Raw genomic sequence first — 20,153 nt, forward strand, 5'->3', positions numbered from 1 at the left:
CAACCAGGCAGATAATGAACTCTCTATATGTGTGTATGTGCGACTGAACCTATAAGAATAGAGTCTTTCCCCTTTTTAGGCGCACTTGCAGTTCCACTTTGCTGCAAGCTGCCTGTCTCTTTTTGATGCATCAATAAACAGACAAAGGCACTTCTGGACTCATCAGAGTTTTTACTCATACATCGATCCAGGCTAAACATACAATTTTTTCCACAACAGGGACAGATTTCATGTACCAGCTACTAGAATTAGCAGCGTAATATTAACAAGTGGTTGACATTTTTTTTAGTAAAAAATTTAATTCTCTGGACATAGAGAAAAAATTAAGGAGAAAAATACATTTCAATGTGCATGTTGAAGAGGATGTTTGACATAAAGAAGCTTTTGAAGAACAATTTACAGACTGTTATTTTAGACTGCATATTCTGGAACCTTTTAACCAATTAATCCTCGTTAGGGTCGCGGGGGGCTGGAGTTTATCCCAGCTGACTCGGCAAGGGATACGCTGGATCGGTCACCAGTCCATCACAGGGCAACATATACAGACAAACATTCACATTCACACCTATGTGCAGTTCAGAATAATCAGTAGTCGGGAGGTTAAGTGATTTTTGATTTCAAATCATGATGCAAAGGTCCCCTTTGGTATGGAATTACCTTGGGGTCATACAAGTAAATTTATCGTAAGACACAAGTGAGATCACGCTTTGGCAGCTATTTTTAAAATGAAAATAGCTCAGTTGGGAGAGCATTAGAGTGAAGATCTAAAGGTAACTGGTTCAATTCCAAGTTTCAGCAGGAAGGAAGAGTTTTAGGAAATGGAATTCCTCAGCAAACAATGCTAGAACTAAGTGTTCATCTAAAAATTTCTGGGTTTTCAACAGCTGTTCTGTCTGTGTAATGCTAGAGAATGGTCTGACTCTTCTGTATTTCTTTAAACCAATCACAGTCATCTGAGTTGGAGTTTAGTCCAGGATGTAGTGATGGTGTCCCTGAAATGTAATGACATAGAATTGTTTTGGTGGGATGTTTTCCTGGTGGCTAGCATCTCCTAGCTCTGTTGGCATTTGGTCCGTCATAATGGAATTTGAAATGAAAGGTTTTTAAATGTGGCTCTATTTTTTGCACATCTTGGCCTCCGCAATCATGCTTCCTCAGGCTGAAATAGTTCAGTTGGGAGAGCGTTAGACTGAAGATCTAAAGGTCCCTGGTTCAATCCTGGGTTTCAGCAAAGTTTCAGGAACACAAGGTTATCACAGTACACGTGAAAATTGTCGTGTCATTAGCTAACTATGCTCTGCCTGAGCATGAAAATCCAAAGCTCAATCCTGGACTTCGTCAGTGGTTCTTGACTCACATAGCTGCAGGGTACAATGTTCTGACTGCACCTTACCATTATTATGTTTATGCTGAATTTATTACTTTAAAAAAAAAAAAAAAGATAACACTGAGTTTTTGCACTTCTTGGCCTCCGCACCGATCGTTTTTCATGGCCGAAATGGCTCAGTTGGGAGAACGTTAAACTGAAGATTTAAAGGTCCCAGGTTTCGGCAGGAAGGAAGAGTTTTAGGAACAGGAAGTCCTCAGCAAACAATGCTAGAACTAAATGTTCATCTAAAAAATTCTGGGTTTTCAACAGCTGTTCTGTCTGTGCAATGCTAGAGAATGGTCTGACTCTTCTGTATTTCTTTAAACCAATCACAGTCATCTGAGTTGGAGTTTAGCCCAGGATGTAGTGATGGTGTCCCTGAAATATAGTGACATAGAATTGTTTTGGTGGGATGTTTTCCTGGTGGCTAGCATCTCTTAGCTCTGTTGGCATTTGGTCCGTCATAATGGAATTTGAAATGAAAGGTTTTTAAATGTGACTCTATTTTTTGCACATCTTGGCCTCCGCAATCATGCTTCTTCAGGCTGAAATAGCTCAGGTGGGAGAGCGTTAGACTGAAGATCTAAAGGTCCCTGGTTCAATCCCGGGTTTCAGCAGAGTTTCAGGACTACTGTTATCACAGTACACCTGAAAACTGTCGTTGCTCTGCCTGAGCATGAAAATCTAAAGTTCAATCCTGGACTTCATCAGTGGTTCTTGACTCATATAACTGCAGTATAGAATTTTCTGGCTGCACCTCACCATTGTTCTGCTTCTTTGTTATGTTTATGCTGAATTTATTACCTTTTTTTTTTAAGATAACACTGACTTTTTGCACATCTTGGCCTCCGTAACGATTGCTTTTCAGGGCCGAGGTGACTCAGTTGGGAGAGCGTTAGACTGCAGATCTAAAGGTCCCTGGTTCAATCCTGGGTTTCAGCATGAAGGAAGAGTTTTAGGAACAGGAATTCGTCAGTAAACAATGCTGGAACTAAATGTTCATCTAAAAATTTCTGGCTTTTCAACAGCTGTTCTTCCTGTGCAATGCTAGAGAATGGTCTGACTCTCTGTATTTCTTTAAACCAATCACAGTCATCTGAGCTGGAGTTTTAAAAATGGCTGCCAAAGCATGATCTCACTTGTGTCTTAGGATAAATTTATTTGTATGACCCTAAGGTACTTCCATACCAAAGGGGACCTTTGCATCATAAGTCAAAAGCCTATTTTTGGGCTTAACCTCCCTACTACAGTAAACCTCAGCATGTTTTTGGAATGTGGGAGGAAGCTGGAGTACCCGGAGAAAACCATACACAGGGAGCACATGCAAACTCCATGCAGAAAGATCCCAGGAAGGCTGGGACGCAAACCAGTGATCTTTTAGCTGCAAGGCGAAAGTGCTAACCACCAAGCGACTGTGTAACTCTGTTGGCATAGTAAGTCCAGTCTAATAGTACAGTAAAAAATGTAGTCAAATAAAAGTAAAAATTCTGCATCTTTCTTTACTTGAACATGTTATTTCTTGGATTTTGTTTTGTGTCTGTAAAGTGACAGGATAAATTAGATCAACTGAAATTGAACTGTGTAATTGCATGCATGTAAACTCACGCACACAAGTGTGTACAACCACGCAAAAGCATTAAAAAAATTACAGCTGACACAGACAACATGTGGCTCAAAGTATGAATGAGAAACAGCATTAATCATAGTCTGTTGTAAACTCAACTTTACTGGCCAGTAAGTCTACACCTGAGGTTAAAGTATGAATGAAAACAGATTTTATAGTCGTAGTCAGTAGTTGTTTACTATCAACTGTGATTCATGCATCTCTGCTCGAAACACTGCTGATGGAAAAGACTGCAGAAAGAAAGCTTTTGGTGGTGCAAAGTGAAACATACACAAAAATGCATTCTCACAGCACTCCATGTTCTCGTCATAGACTCTGTCATAAGTCGTCTTCTTCCTGGAACAGGCTATTGGAGGTGACACAAATTTCCATGTGGTGTTATTTCAGGCTTGTTGTTTTCTTACAGTATTTTTCACGCACAGCCGAGTGTACCGCGTTACACAACAGCACTTAACAGTTCATAGACGGTGGAGATTAATCAGTGACACTGGATCTGAATGTGAACACACTAACTCGTCTCCGCATAAGAAACATATGCACGTGCCAGTAGCAGTGCTGTCACTCTGCCAGCTCTGATCCAAGCTGTAATAATGTTGATGAACCTCTGACTGAGTTACTCTCACACCATTCTCTCAAATCCAATTTTAATTGCTCCTGTATCGTGATGCAACACCTGTCATAGAAAGTCCTCAATAAATCCTACTTTTTGTTGCTTTCTCTTTTATCGTCATAAGGTCAGGCTGATCTAAAATTTCCATTCATATGAACCAATTTAAAATCTAGGCCACGAAAACAATTGGCTTCCCGGCCACAAGGAAATCTACAACCCTAATAGGTTATTTCTTAACACGTAACCCACATAGCACTTCACCTCTTCATCCCGAGCAGTTAAATGATTTATCTTGCTGTTTACCTTTTGATAAGACTATTAGCAAAGAGGTGTGCAGCAGAGTCTCCATATTTGGAAGACTGACACCAAGTAAATGCAACACATCAGTCACGAGATAACAATGAGTTTATTTCATGAATATTTGTCCTGGCTCAACCCTGTTATTCAGTTTGCTATTCTGTGCTTCTTTTATAAACCAAGCAAATGTTACTGCATGCACATCAAATAAACACTTTCAGGATAGAAAGGATTTTAAATATTTATTTTTACAGAAATCACCTTGATCTTTTTTATATAACATTTGACACTTGACACACACACACACACACACACACACACACACACACACACACACACACACACACACACACACACACACACACACACACACACACACACACACACAGACACACATGCACGCACACACTTGCATACAGAGGGAGCTATGATATGCAGTTTCAAAATAAAGAAGGAATTCTCTGTATTTTCACCTCAGTTGTTTAAGATAGATGATCGCCCACCCTGAGTCTGGTTCTCTCAGTAGTTTGTGAAAAGATAATTCGAACAAACTTGTCAAAAAATAGAAATTAAAAATGAACACACATGTACATATAAATAGCTTGGTGGTTAGCACTGTCGCCTTGTAGCAAGAAGATCCCCGGTTTGTGTCCCGGCCTGGACGTGGGATCGCTCTGCGTAGAGTTTGCATGTTCTCCCTGTGCATGTGTGGGTTTTGTCAGGGTACTCCGGCTTCCTCTCACAGTCCAAAAACATTCTGAGGTTCACTGATAATTCCAACTTGTCCTTAGGTGTGAATGCAAGAGTGCTTGTTTGTCTCAATTTGTGACTGACTGGTCATCTGTCTGCAGTGTCACCTGCCTTCACCCTGAGTCAGCTGGGATAGGCTCCAGCTCCTCCGCGACCCTAATGAGGATTAAGTAGTGTATAGATAATGGATGGATGGATGTGTACATATTTGTGTTTTGAAGAAAACATGCAAGACTTATCTTTATATTAATGTGGTGCACATACCGTTGCAAAATCAAAAAACTAGGCTGACACGTCTCAGTTTTCTACAAATCTGACTTTCGTGCAAATAGAGGAGAGGAATTGAGATACATAGCTAAAAGCAATGGGAGAATGGTAAATGGAATCAAAACATGGGTAATTCTGTCTGGCAAACCTACTCATCAAAACATGCTTGGATCCAAAAGAACAACATGTGCAAATTTTCACTCTAATTTATTTAATAATGTGCTGACTCATGTCTGGTTACGCATGTTTGTACAAAGAGTTTCCTCTTGAAGTAGTGTTCCCGCAGTTTTTTACTAGCTGTCCTTTCAGCTGCGCTTGTTCATCAAAATGTTCCAGAGTTTTGACAAATTTCCATGTGTGATGGGAGCTAGGGTTAATATGTCAACGTTAATGTGTGAATGTTACATCCAACACTCATCTATTGCTGTTAGGTATTTCAGTGATGTCCGCCTGTGAGTCAGTTGTCACTTTACATTGCTGCTGTGGATCTGTTGAAGTGATTGTTTCCTATTTCTCACTGGATAACACCAAAACCTGAGGAGACTTTTCTTGACTCTTGAATTCCCAGTATTTAAAGCTCAAGGTAAAGGTACTCTGAACAGTGGTGCTGCTAAAGTGAAGCATGGAATTATTATCTAAAACAGAAGGTTACAAGTCAAATCAAATCAAATCAACTTTATTTATATGGCACTTTTCATACAGTAGAGTAACACAAAGTGCCTCACAGAGGATAAAAACAAAAACAACACAAGACAATACACTGTGAAAAACCCGAAACCTTCCACCCCCCACAAATATACACACAGATACACAATCACATATACATTCACACACATACGTAGACATACGAACAGCCATACAGACCCACACACACAAACATACACACACTCACATACACCATCTGTCGGTAAGGAGATATAAAGGAGATATGGCTGGGCACCGAAATCCGAAGTGAGGAAGAAGCTACCTTTGGGGGCCACACACACCGAGTGGAGTCATGGACCATGACTGCAGGGGAGCCGACACAAGGACCACCCCAGCCCAGGCAGACAAGAGGCTCCACACGAAGGTGTAAAGCTCTCCAGCCACCCGGGCCAGGGCCATCCACGGGCCGGCACCCCCATCAGTGGACCAGAATCAACTCCAGGTGTGGTAGGCCCCCAGGAGGAAACACTGGAAAATCGAGGAACTAAAACAGTAAAACAAATAAATAAATAAAAAGTAAAAAATAATAAAAGATAAATCAATAAATCAATAAAAGGTATGGAAGCTAAGACTGAGATAAGAGAAAAGAATGTATAAAGTAAAAATTTATACATAAAATAGTAATAAAAATGTAAGAATAAAAAATGTAAGAATAAAAGTCAGCTTAAGAAATTATAAAGAATTAAAATGAGTCAGTTAAAAGCCTGATTAAAAAGATGGGTCTTGAGCCTCTTTTTACAACTACAATTTCTGCTCATATGGGGATTTTGTCTTTTGCTTCAACATCCTCATAAGTAAAAAAAAATCACCACTAAAACATAAGCAGTTGAGAAATACTTCAGAACATCTACTGTGCAGCAAATGTCCTGCTGAGCACATTTCACTGCTGCACTGTGCTGGTTTGAGGTTAACAGTGGTGCTATAAATGAAAGGCAGCAAGGACAATTTGCTCTCAGTGGGGCATTCTGGTTGGGATTGTTCTTTTTTAAATTTCAGATCTAATCAAATTCAAGTCCCTCAACTAATTGTTAGATTTTCCAGTTATTTCCCTTGCCATGCCACCCACACTAGCATTAAGATTTTCTATTATTCTATTGCTCATGGTTAAACAGAAAGTCATAAAGAGGATTTTGAGCTTTTAGAAGACAAGCTTTGTCACATACAGGTTACAGGAGAATAAATTTCCTCGGCTGCATATCCCGTCGAAAGCCGAGGTCAGAGCACAGGGTCGGCCATGTCGCTGCGGCCCTGGAGCTGATAACGTTTAGGGCCTTGCTGAAGGGCCAGTAGGGCAGCTCGGCAGGGCTGGGCCTTGAGCGCCCTTTTTAAACCTGCCTTTCTCAACCTTTATAGCGTGTCATTCTCCTTCTCAAAGTCTGCTTAACAAGATAAACCTAAATCAACAATGAAAGTCCTTTGGACAAAGACCTCATTAAACATTAACTAGTTCGACATAAACATCACAAAGATGATTCCAAGGAGCCCTGTCAGCAGTGTGATTAATGAATTTGTATTCTAAGGTTGCCTTGTTCAAATGGTTGCTTATTTACTATGTTTTGATGCCAAAGCGACACACTGGAACCTCTTAAGTATAAAAGGCATAAACACGTATTGTGTATGAATTTGCTCTTAAAATGACAACGCATTAATCAGCTTATTTCACCTTCTCTTTTGTTTCTCATTTTCACTAAGCAACCTACATAAGCACTTTTCTTAAAAAAATACTGAGGCTCTTAACAGAAAGGGAAACAAGAATCAGAACACTTAATCTAAAACAAAACAAAAAAACTAAATAAACCAGAGATCTTAAAATTGAGGGGAAGTGAATAAGGTCATACAAACAAAAAAGCCTGTCATGAGTGGGATGATAAAATGCATCAAACATTCAACAAAGCGTTACAATGAGTCAGAGGAAATTCAAAGGCGCTAAAGATTTTGCTAATCTTGATAGTGAAATTTATAGTAGTGATGTCTCCTATTCACAGAAGAAAACAAAGCATATGCTGCTTAAATAGTAAAGACATGTTGTTAAAAACAAGATTGGAAACCATAAATCGGTTTGTCACTTGCTGAACCTCTGGGAATAAAATTTATCTTAGGTTTTGGACTTTAGAAAGTATTAAACACAATGTACATTTTCAAAAGAACAGACTATTGCAGCTTTTCTGCTGACAATCAAAGTTCTGTTAGTTAATCATCCGAGTAAGGAAAATCTGACTGCTATAAAGATAAGATCTTTGTTATATTGTCTGTTGAACATACCCAGAGGAAAATTTTACTGCTCAAAGCTTGCTCTTCTACAGCTCAGGAGACAAATTTGAGATTCTCATGTCAGCCTCATTTTAGTTTCTATTTTGTCTAAAGGTTTCTCATATGTTTCTCCTAACATTCACTAGGAGAAATAGGTGAGACAGGATAATTAGAGGGAGTCATACTTGAGACTTGTGGGAGATACCTTGCTAATCTCAATACAGTGTGTTTAATGGCTCCTTTATTTCTCCTCTGGAAAAGAAAATGAACAATAGTGGAGCTCCTATGGAGCAATATGTGAGACTCACTCACAGCTCCACAACAGACTCAGACTCAAACCCCAGCCTTCTGGGTGTGAGACAGCCACTCTACCCACTGAGCTATGCCACCCTATGCATATATTAATTTGCACACACACACCTTATAAATGCTGCAACAAATAAGAAGTTGCCAGGATACAGCCTAAACATCTTGAGGCACTTCTAATAATATATGGTGACTTCAATCATGTCACCCTCTCCTCCCACTTGACTGGATTTATCATTCTAAACACCACGGATCATCCACTCATAATATCGTGATGGGCCTCTCTCTGGACTGCAGGACGGAAAGATATAGAAGATCTTTGTACCCACAGCGATCAGGCTTTATAATTCTATAGCAAATAGCAGATGAGCCGACAGAAAAATGAATTTCCCTTTTGGAATGAATAAAGTAATCTGAATCTTTATTAATTAATTTAAAAAAATATCATGTGGATTACAATAAAGTCAACATGATAGATGATTAAAAACAACCAAAACGTTGATCTGAGTCTGAGAATTCAATGAGCGCTTGTGGAGATCTCTTCATTTGTTCTCTCTGAGCTTAGTATGAGATGCATGAACTGAAGCTGGGATGAGAACAGATGGAGTTCTTAGAGAGAGCTCTCTGATTTCTCTGCCTGAGATCACAAAGAGACACAAAAGTTGAAAAACTCTGAGAATTATATGAGAGCTTGTTGAGATCTCTTCTGAAACTTTAAAGGAGACTAAACTGAGATTTAGTGCATCTTATTGCTCAGGAGAAAAAAATGAGACACAGGAGAAATAAGCCTTAGTCTCAGTTTGGTGTCACACAGATCTCAAAGTTGTCTAGGAGAAGTAAATGAGACATTTTTGAGATCTCTTTTTGAATTTTCTTTTCCTCTGACATGTATTTTAATTAAAGACAAACTAAGATACACACTTTTATCCAATCCAGTTCTAGTCTATCGTGTGTTAATGCACATGCTTTGTAACGTTCAGTGTCGCATGCACTGCTGCAGTGTGACGTATCTCAGTGTCAAGTTTAGCAGCTGTGCAGTTTTTGAGCAAGTTTAGCCCTTCACTTAATCACTGTTGGCTAACGCACATGCTTGCACACACATTTCCTCAGGTGTGCGTATGCAGAACAGGGACATGTGGGATGGTTGCTGTTCTCTTAAAAGGCCAGGAAAGGAACAGTCACTCCCAGAGTAGGAACAAGAACTGTCAATCAGCACAGACCAGTGAGGAGGCTTCACTCCCACTACACAGTGGTGACACCTGTAACTATCTCTTCTACTCACGAGCGCCCTCGGACAAAAAAACTGAGACTCCAATAGACGCCGGCTTTACAGAGGTTCTGCTGAATTTGCTCCAACAGACGAGGACATGAAGGAGATTGAGTATTTTGTGCAGAGGGAGGTTCTGGATGAGATACGTCTGGATGAAGTGGCACAAAAAGGGACGTGGTCCGTTAAACCACGTCTGGGTGAACGGGTGAAAGAGTCCCTGAGGTAAAAAATAGAGAGGAGAGGACACCGGGGAGGGAAATACCTCAGACAAATCGGACCACTGAAAAACACTGAGAAAAACTGACAAAACAGAAAAAAAACACTGCAGTTGTTGTTGGCTGCCTGCGCATTTTTTGTATGGTTGCAACTATACGTGCTTATCTAACTGCTCAGTGAACCTTTCAGCTGCTGCTCAGAATTAGTGAATGAGTCACGAATGAGTTTGTGTTTCATTTGCATGCAAATTTTCTGTGTTTATTTCTTTACCTGCTCTGCTCGCAGCAGACATTCACAGGTTTTGGTTAGCTTTTACAATGGCTATGATAATGATACATTATGTTGTATTCTTAGCTCTCGAGAAATCACAACAGCACCACACATATTTTTAAAAAACTTATATTTTCCATTCAATCAACACAACAGCCAAATATTCTTGTAACATTTCAGCAGAGGAGGATAAGACGCAGTTTGTTCTCGCAAGTTTCTGAAACTTTTCTTGGAAAAACAAACGAAGCAAGCTTTCTGGCATTTCAATAGTAAATATTTGCTGTGAGGAGGCTTCACTCTCACTGTCCTGTTTGTTTTTGAAAAACAAACAAACAGGACAGTGAGAGTGAAAAAAAACAAACAAACAGGACACAATAAACACTTCAGCTAAAAACATTTGGTTTGGATTAAAACCCAAAGAAGAGCGCCTGTCTGTTTCTACGTTTTTCCAAACTGCCTCCAGGTTTATTTATCCTTTGAAGTGAACGGCAATAAATCAGTATGCTGGTTTTATCCTGAGTGTCGCTGTTTTTCAAGACCAGCTGATAAAACCTGTAGCAGATGTTGCAATTCACAAGTCTGGCTACAGTGCATTGCTCATAAAAATGCATTAATATGTATGTTTTACAGCCTCTCTTCTGCTAATTAGTCGATAGCGCAGTCATATTGTATTATTTTCTTTATCTTGTCCACAGTGTAGATGACTAAAGCTATCAGACATTCAACAGACAAACTTGACAGTGGTGTTGTGGATCTGTATGACTCCAATGCTACAAGTAGCTTAATTGTTGTGTTTTTGTGGTGTGTCTGTTGCAGGTGCTCAGGGCCAAGGCTGAAGCACATCCTTTTGAGCTGGATTCCTGTTCTTGGCTGGCTACCTCGCTACTCTTTCAGAGAAAATGCCGTAGGGGACCTGATATCTGGCTGCAGTGTGGGCATCATGCATCTGCCTCAGGGTTTGTATGTGTGAACGTGGAGGTTTCCCACACACTTTAAATTTTTTTTAAAAAGCAGCTAATTTTTCCATGAGTGACGTGGGAGTATCGACAGCATTCTCACGCCTGTCTGTTTATCATGAAGCCATGGTTGAATTAGCTGAATATAGAGACTGGAAGCGGGCAGTAACAGCTGGCTTGGCTCAGTGTAAATGTAATGACAAGAAATTGTGGTATTTATGAAGTCGCTGCTGCTTCACACTCAATGGGCAAACATGAGGTTGATCCTCTCATTTCACTTTCATCAAGAAGGAGAATACTTTTCTGAAAATGTGAAACAATTCCATAAATGTTTTCAATGCATTAACTATCACTTAATTACTTTTGGTCAAATGGCAGGCTTTCTTATCCCTCTTTTCTTTTGTTTTTTAACCAGGCATGGCCTATGCTCTTCTGGCCTCCTTACGTCCAGTGTTTGGTCTTTACACCTCTCTCTACCCAGTGCTGGTCTACTTCATCTTTGGTACTTCCAGACACATCTCCATAGGTGAGAGGGATTAAAAAGGAGGGAAATAAGTAAGCAATGGCAACATGGATCGACGGATTCTTTCGTATGCCTCTCTGCATGAATTTGTGTGTGTTCATGACTTCCAGGCACGTTTGCGGTGATCAGCATCATGATTGGGAGTGTGACAGAAAGGCTGGCACCGGACAGCAACTTTATTGTAAATGGGACGAATGGGACAGAAACTGTGAACCTCGACGAAAGGGACGCATACAGAGTCCAGATAGCGTGCTCGCTCACAGTCTTGGCAGGAATCTTTCAGGTGTGTGCTTCTCTGTGTGTGTTAGTGTTCACTTTGACCACACTGGAAACATTAAGTGGCTTTCTTGAGGAAGAAGCTGCCCTTTGAATAACCTTCTCCCTCTAATTTCCCATCCTAAGATCCTGCTGGGTGTGGTGAGGTTTGGTTTCGTGGTCACCTACCTGTCTGAACCGCTTGTTCGCGGCTACACTACGGGGTCAGCATGCCATGTGTGTGTCTCCCAGCTGAAGTATCTGTTTGGAGTCTCACCAGCTCGATTCGCTGGTCCCCTCTCGCTCATTTATGTGAGTATATCATATGTTTTGAGTTGCTTGGGCATCTTCTGTTCCATTTCAAGCCACTACACATTTCAAGGGCAATATGTTGTGTTCTGTAGATACATATTTTACATCCGAAACAGGTAATGACCTGTGCGTTGTTAGAAATTAGAAGAGAGTTAGAAGTGTCTAGTTAACCCGCCTGTTGTCCTCATTTATGGGCACCAAAAAAAAAAAAAAAACTGTTTCCTTGTCTGAAAAAATCCAAAAATTCATCAAAAAAAAATTCCCCAAATTTCTGAAAAATTTGCAAAACCTTCTGGGAGAAAATTTCAATAATTCCTTAAAAGTTTCCCTTAAAACTTTTATTTTAAAAAAAATCCCCCAAATTTGGCAATAAAATTCTTGTAAATATTTTTTTAAAAATGAGTAAAAATCTCCCAACCACACCAACAGTAACAAACTGTTTACATTTAACTGCATTTTCAAATCTTGTTCTAATCTTTTTGTTGTCTAACCAATCAGTGAACCAATTATCTCAATCAACATTTCACAACTATTACTAGTTTACTTAACAATCAAAGGCCTTGGACAGCTGCACAGGAGTTGTCAGTAGCGCCAGCGGACCTCTGCCAATCCATTTGAAGTTGGGTGGAGCAATGCAGGAAGTTACAGGAGGCCACATAACATGAAGATCAAGGTGTACTTTCACCCTTCCTAATTAGTGCAGCTTGACATGCACACAGAGTCCCAAGAAGAAATAAAATCATGTGACCTACACCGATGTGGAGTACAGAATGCACAGTACTTGCCGTGCTTTTACTTTTATGCCCACTGGGATAGTGGGCACTTCGCTTCCAACCCTTAATTCTATCTCTCCTCCACTGTTTCCTTCGCAGACTCTGGTGGATCTTTGCAAACTGCTGCCTCAGACAAAGGTTCCAGAGTTGGTGGTCAGCCTGGTGGCGCTCAGCGTTCTTATTGTGGTCAAAGAAGTCAATGCGTGCTACAGACAAAAGCTACCTCTGCCTGTCCCCATAGAGCTCATAGTTGTGAGTCCTCCCTTTGCTATATCCTCTCTTTTCCCCCTCACACACAAACATTAGGCGTACACATTAAATTATCCAGCAGGGGGCATCTTGACCACAATGATCAGAGGAGCTGCTGACCTTGTTTTGCACTTTCCAAAAAACAAAACAATAACTGCATGTGAGGAAAATAATGATTTACCTCATGTACTCAAACTGAAACCCTACTGTCTGTGCTTGTTTTCAACAGATCATAGCCGCTACAATCATTACGCACTTCTGCGGTCTTACTGACAAATACTATATTGATGTGGTTGGAGAAATTCCCAGTGGGTAAGTTCATCTTTGTGTGTTTGCAAAACAGTAAGCAGAAGAAATGGGCTTTGGGGGTGAAACTCAACATACCTGTTAATACATGACTGTTTACAAGATCACAGATAGAAATGCCCCATATTTCACAGTTGCCAAAAATGCAGAGCCGTTTATAAGACACAGAAAAAAGGGTCACATTGTGTGTTTGTATGAGTGAGCATCTAAAAAAAAACCTGGAAAACTCCTGTTGTGGAAAAATCCATAAGTGAGCAGGTAATCTCCACAGAAGTGATAAAAACAGGGAAGTTTAAATATGAGAAATAAAAGCAGATAAATGTCACATATACAGAAAATCTGCCTGCAATCAGAATGTGATTCATCCAATTCCTCTTTGTTTCAGGGTGGGTATGTTTCTAACTTGTTATAAAAAGTTGCATTTTTATGGAAAGAAATATTAGACCACTCTTGTTTACCCTGTTCATTTTGTTCATTTTCATGCCTGGGACAACTAAGGGTATACTTGTTAGGACAAATTTAATGCTTGCAACAAAAATAGCTCATAAGATTTTAATTTTAGAGCTGATATCTCGCCATTTTCCATAGTTTTCTTGGTAATAACCAAAACCACTTAAGTTCTTCTATCAATAGCTATAGCATTATACTGCCAAAAACAGCTTTTAGGCATTCCTAGTTTTCTTCTCTGTCTGTTTTAGTCACATGATGCACACAGGAGTTAGTACTTGATTGCATAATCATGACAAGAGTGGTCTCATATTTTTTTCCACGACTGTATATGTAGTGTTATCTATGTGTGCTGCATGTGTTACCACCTTTTTTCCCTGCTACAGACTCAAGGCTCCTCGTGCTCCAGATGCCACTTTGTTCTCCAAAGTTTTAGGTGATGCTTTTGCCGTGGCCATCGTGGGCTACGCCATCAACATCTCCCTTGGCAAAACATTTGCCCTCAAACATGGCTACAAGGTGGATAGCAACCAGGTGAGGAAAACACACACACAGACGTGCACGTACGCACTGCAGTACTCACAAACAGCTGATAGAGTTATAATTGGAGTGTCTGTTCCTGTCTGACTCACTGCTAACAGGGGGGAGTAGAACTTTGGCCTAATATTAGACTTAACCCTCCAGTCACTCACAGTTGCTCATGACTGTCACATTAATGGGCAGAATTGTTCAGATTGTTCCAGATCAAGCCTCTTCTCGACAGGATTACTTCCACATTTTTGCTCATGGTGCTTCTAGTGTATAGTTCTTTTCAAAGAAATTCTATTTGAGTAATTTCTTGGCATTAACGGCAACATCAATGCATTGTTTCTTCTCAGATTCAGACTGTAGTCATGGCAGTGTGACTGAAGCAACAAATAAATGGATTTATGTGATACAGTCCACTGAAAGTCAGCACATTTTAAAAACTTCTTTTTGCATATAATTTACTGTCTTTCACCAGGACTTTTTTGTCAACTGTCATTTTTTTCCAAAAGCATATTTATATGACTGAAAAAAAGAGTTATTTCTTATTTCCTTATAGCCCCCATCTGTTATTTTATGCATCATCAGTGTAATTATGTCCAAAAAATAACAACTGACTATAGTTTTAGCTTGCCTAAATGTCTCAAGGAGTTGGCCAAAGATGTGTTTAAGTCAGTCATTATACAAATCCATTTCCAAATATTACCTCAAACTTCTCCCAGCGCATAACGTTGTGAGACAAAATTTACCACTTATCTGCAACATAGCAGGCATGTTTTGCTTTTCGCAGGCCAGCTTGTTCTGCATGTGGCAAAAATAGACGAGATAAGATCATATGTTAGAAAAAAATACAGATACAGTGTGAATGGAACCAATTGGTACTGCAGAAAAGTCTGTCACTTGTAATTATTCATTCTTTTTTCCAAACGTGTCTGGGGGTTGAACTGCACTGTCTTCCCCTTTGCTGCTAAATCGGGCCATGCCATCAGCTTATCGGAGTTAGGATGTGTATTTTTATCTCCTATCATTATGTGTAACACAAATACGTGTTCACACATGCAAACACTCAGAGTCACGTGATTGAGAGCATACTGTTCTGGAAAGAGGTGGGTTAGAAGCACTTGGAGCCTCTAAGAGCTGGCCTGCTAAAACATTAATGCCCAACAAGCTTTATTCAGTCCAGCTTCTTAAAATTACTGTTCACTGCTCTGAGCGTGGTACTGATGTGTTGACCAGGCCATAGTATTAATGAATGCTACGCTAATGTCACTGACGCCTTCAGACTAAGGTCATGGTATTATTAGAATCAGATGTCACGATTAGTGTCAAACGATGATATCGCCTTTAACTAAAATGTTCTGTCTGTCTTGCTGTTTCTGTTTTTCCAGGAGCTGGTTGCCTTGGGACTCAGCAACACTGTCGGTGGCTTTTTCCAGTGCTACTCTGTGACTTCCTCCTTGTCTCGGAGTCTTGTCCAGGAGAGCACAGGGGGCAAGACACAAGTAAAAACACAAAACAAATACAACCCTGTGCAAAAGTTTTCAGAAAAAGCGACAAAATGCAGAGAAAAACCAAGGTTAAGGAAGTCCAGCTGTTCTGTGGATTTAAGGATCAATACCGCTTAATTGTCTGAAACTTTTGCACAGAGCGGTTCTTGATTACATCTCATTGTTACGCTTGTGTTGAGAGTCTTTATTGCACAATAAGTGAGTGTTTTCTCTGCATGTGATTTGTCAGGTCGCAGGACTGATTTCCTCTATCATCGTGCTGATCGCAGTTTTGAAAATAGGTTCTCTCTTTGAAGATCTCCCCAAGGTACCGCTCTCCTTCCTGTGCTGTTTCTCACTAGCGATCAGTATCTCTCTTGGCAATATTATAACCAGTCCGACTGTGGGAATGTGGGAGCTCATTCGTCTGTGTGTGTGTTTGCTCCTCAGGCCGTCTTATCCACAATAGTGTTTGTGAATTTGAAAGGAATGTTTAAGCAGTTCATGGACGTGCCTTCGCTGTGGAAGACCAACAAGGTTGATTTGGTAAGACTTAATCCTCTTATACAGTCATTCAGCTCAGTTGAATGCTGCAGGCATATTATTGAACTATTGACCCCGTTGACTGTCAGTGTTTATACCGCCCTCTAGCTCGTGTGGCTGGTGACATTCACAAGCACCATTCTGCTCAACCTGGACCTGGGCCTGGCTGTCTCCATTGGCTTTTCCATGCTCACCGTCATCTTCAGAACACAACTGTAACTACACACCTCTAATTAACAAATACCGATGTTTATGCAAAATATTTAACTAAATTTCCATAGAGATGAAGGCAATTCTGACATTTTAATACCTTTCAGACCCCACTACTCTATCTTGGGCAACGTGCCAGGCACTGACCTGTATCTGGACACAGAGAAGTACAAGGAGGTGAGAATGTTGCTCAGTATCACATTTAAGGTCAGCCTAACCTAAATTATGATAAAAATATCTTCTCATTCACCATGTGTGGTATTTAGCCAGGTAAAGGGCTGCTATAGTAGTGAGTAGTTGTCATCTGTCTTCAGAAATCTAAAATTATCTTAATAACTGGGCAAACAAAAGCAAAACTACCATTACTAGTTACTAAGGGGAAATGCGATTTCTTCCCCTTGGAATCTGGTTCAACTGATCCTTTTAGAGAAGCACTCTGTGGATAGCGTTGCATCCACTTTCAATCATTAACAGATAAAAGAGCTCAGTTTAGTCAAACAACACCTGAGGGAGTTAGGAAGTGCAAATGAAAGTAGAACAGGGTTTACATTTCTGAAGCCTTCTACTGTCTGGTCTGTCCCTGCAGGCTAAAGAGATTCCAGGAATTAAAATCTTCCGTTCATCTACAACTATCTACTACACAAACGCTGAGATGTACTTGGAGGTCCTGCAAGAGAAGGTGTGTTCATGTTTTTGTGTGTGCAGGCTGGTGGTGCCTTTGATTATGAGATGCAATCCCTGTCCGCTGTCTACGGCACCCATAATTGCTTTCATTATCTCTCTCACTCGTCTCACTTTCTCTTCCCTCTCTTTAATGTGATCCTCGGCTTTTTCTGCAGAGTGGAATTGAAATCGGGAAGCTGCTAACCGCCAAGAAGAAACAGCAGGCAAAGCAGAAGCGTAAGCAAGAGAAAGAGAAAAAGAAAGCCAAAAAGGAGGAAAAGAAACAAGTACGGTATCCCAAATGACATATTGAAATAAAGTCTAATTCATCTGCAATAATATCAATCAGTTATGGAGTTCAAGTGGTATGCTTTTTTAATAGTTGTTTTTCACTTTTTAAATTTTTTTGGCAGAAAAAAGCTGTCAAACATTTGGCCAACGGCACATTCTCTTTGAAGGAGTCAGAGATCAGCAAGAGGAAAGTCTCTGAAGAAACAAATGGGCAGCGTCAAGGCAACGGTGTCGCCTTAACTCTGAAAGAAACAACTGCAAACGGCCTTGGTAACGGCCAAGTAAACTGGGCTTACCAACCTGACACAACCATGTCAGAGTCAGACTCAGACTCAGACACAGGTTGCCATGGTGATGAAAGCATCACCCAGGTTTCGCATCACAGTGACGAGGGGAAAGGAAGGGCCTGCGGGTCAGGCACCCACAGCATCATCTTGGACATTTCCACAACCAGCTTTGTGGACTCAGTCACTGTGAAGACCCTGAAAAATGTATGTGTCTGTGCTGAAGTTATTAATTTAATCATTAGACATCAAATAAGAGATTAAATAAGTGACAATTTATGATTTTCCCCCCCCCAAAAAGATGAGATGACAAACCCAAACATAAAATGATTTTTGTCTTTTCTCTCAGATTTTCAGGGACTTTGGAGAGGTTGATCTAGAAATCTACCTCGCCGGCTGCCAAGGTGAGGGACACACCTGACAAATCAGAGACAGAGTTAATGTCCTCAATGCAGGGTCAAGGCAATAAAGTTTTTAAAAATGCATTCAGAGCTCAGGGACATGTCGGTCGAAGATAAATGTTTTTTTTTTTTTACTATAATCACAAATGCTTTCCTAATGCTTCATTTTCTTGCCTTAGCCTGTGTTGTGGAACAGCTGGAAACGGCAGGTTTCTTCTCGGAGTCCATCCCAAAGAGCAGGCTGTTCGTCACCGTTCATGATGCAGTGCTGCATATTCTCAATAAACTGGGGCAGAAAGACTTCATGCTTGTGAGTCTGGCTTACATGAACGATTTTTCCTTACACTCTTGAGATCTCACATCTTTACTTGCCACTCATTTTTGCTGTGACACAATCAGAATTTTTCTTTCTTTCAGCACTGAATCTTTCAAATATTTTTCAGGATATGTCCTGCAACACCCAGATGTGACCAGCAGGTGTCAGATTGTTCCAACTCCATCCAGTCATCTTCCTCCTCCTCCTCCTCTTCTTAGGCGCCCTATTCCATTGCTCACTATTGGTCACCAGTGTCTCCTCCCCTTTCAGTGGGGGAGAATGCACCACCTTGACATGGCGGCTGGTTGCCATGGAAATACAGGGAGCCGTTACTGTGGCAACAGGCTTTTTATGATATTGTCTAATGAGATGGCCAGCAATACGTCATTGCAGCTCTCTCGCTGTGCGGTGTGTGTTAGAGACAGCGAAGGGGCGGGGGCTGAGTGGGAGAATGTAACACTGGACTAATAGGAGTCTGTATTTATAGCCTGTGTGAGAGTGGAGAGTGACTGAAAGGTTGACTGTAAAGAGAAACTCATGTGCAAGAGGTGTTTGTTGTGAACACACAGGCCATGATGTGTGTGCATGCGTCTGACCGTCAGTCCATATTCCACAAGAGGAGGAAAGCCAGGTGTCTCCAACCGATCAACAACATGTAAATATTCTTCACCGATGTTGACGTATCCATCCCTTTTGGAGGGGATTCTTAATTCTAGTATCAGCCCTCATTTGCTCCAGCAGGGAAGAGCTGAATGGTGGATATAGTGTATACGTGTTACATTTTGAAACAGCAGGAGCTTTAAAAAACAAACAAAAAAAGCAAGACGTGTGTGTATTTATAGTTTGCATTCACATGTCTGATTCCTCCATTCTATTTTTAGGATCCAATGTCATCTGCTGTTGCAACTATAGAGGCTAAACAACGTGTAGTAGTATGTGATGATTTCCATGGACTGAACTGGATAGTCCAAAGATAAACGCTCCCAGACATTTTATTTTAACCACCTGATTGCTTTTTTTAACTTTCAAAAATGTACTGTATGCTTGAAATGTATGTGAAAGCACAGGGGGCTTAGAAGGGCTTAGAAGTCTGGGAGGTGCATTTACCGGGTTTGCAAAAGTTCTGTTACACTCGGTTTGATGATCTTTAGAGACGTTTACATGTCGGAGTGAAAAATTCCATTAAATAAACTGAAAGTTCTACCTTATAGGCAGGTGTCCTTAATACAAATTCTTTTCTCCGGTGAAGTTGTATCAAGATGGAAGTCAAAAGAGTTGAGATATCTGCTCTCCTTCGTGCTGAACATCAGCCGGATGACCGTCCACAGAGTCGCGGAGAGGCTAAAGAATGGTGAAGATCTTTCAGGTCTTCACCATTCTTGAAAGATCACCTGAAAGATCTTCACCATTCTTGAGCCTCTCCGCGACTCTGTGGACGGTCATCCGGCTGATGTTCAGCTGCTTGGCTCTGTCAGACTTGTTGTGGCCAGCACGAAGGAGAGCAGATATCTCAACTCTTTTGACTTCCATCTTGATACAACTTCACCAGAGAACAAATTTGTGTTAATGACACCTGCCTATAAGATAGAACTTTCAGTTTGTTTAATGGAATTTTTCACTCCGACATGTAAACGTCTCTGAAGATCACGAAACCGTGTAACAGAACTTTTGCAAAGCC

General features: G+C 40.6%; 1 protein-coding gene and 3 non-coding genes across 4 annotated transcripts; all 4 read left to right on the plus strand.

The window, feature by feature from the left end:
• Window positions 1–1,158: 1,158 nt before the first annotated feature.
• Window positions 1,159–1,231, plus strand: trnaf-gaa (transfer RNA phenylalanine (anticodon GAA)). Its single transcript has one exon. It is a non-coding gene; the product is annotated as a tRNA-Phe (tRNA).
• Window positions 1,232–1,913: 682 nt separating this feature from the next.
• On the plus strand, window positions 1,914–1,986 carry trnaf-gaa (transfer RNA phenylalanine (anticodon GAA)). Its single transcript has one exon. It is a non-coding gene; the product is annotated as a tRNA-Phe (tRNA).
• A 252-nt stretch (window positions 1,987–2,238) lies between these two features.
• trnac-gca (transfer RNA cysteine (anticodon GCA)) lies at window positions 2,239–2,311 on the plus strand. The gene has a single exon. It is a non-coding gene; the product is annotated as a tRNA-Cys (tRNA).
• Window positions 2,312–7,523: 5,212 nt separating this feature from the next.
• On the plus strand, window positions 7,524–19,638 carry si:ch211-117c9.2 (solute carrier family 26 member 6). The gene is made up of 20 exons (XM_051949152.1): window positions 7,524–7,547; window positions 9,561–9,670; window positions 10,751–10,890; window positions 11,306–11,416; window positions 11,524–11,696; window positions 11,816–11,980; window positions 12,853–13,005; window positions 13,232–13,314; window positions 14,142–14,289; window positions 15,669–15,782; window positions 16,018–16,095; window positions 16,218–16,313; window positions 16,419–16,525; window positions 16,628–16,697; window positions 17,107–17,199; window positions 17,360–17,470; window positions 17,597–17,965; window positions 18,108–18,162; window positions 18,339–18,469; window positions 18,603–19,638. The coding sequence occupies exons 1-20, from the start codon at window positions 7,524–7,526 to the stop codon at window positions 18,627–18,629; spliced, it is 2,358 nt and encodes a 785-aa protein (XP_051805112.1). The 3' UTR covers window positions 18,630–19,638.
• Window positions 19,639–20,153: the final 515 nt, after the last annotated feature.

The sequence above is a fragment of the Acanthochromis polyacanthus genome, chromosome 6 (assembly GCF_021347895.1).
Source record: "Acanthochromis polyacanthus isolate Apoly-LR-REF ecotype Palm Island chromosome 6, KAUST_Apoly_ChrSc, whole genome shotgun sequence".
Lineage (NCBI taxonomy): Eukaryota > Metazoa > Chordata > Actinopteri > Pomacentridae > Acanthochromis > Acanthochromis polyacanthus.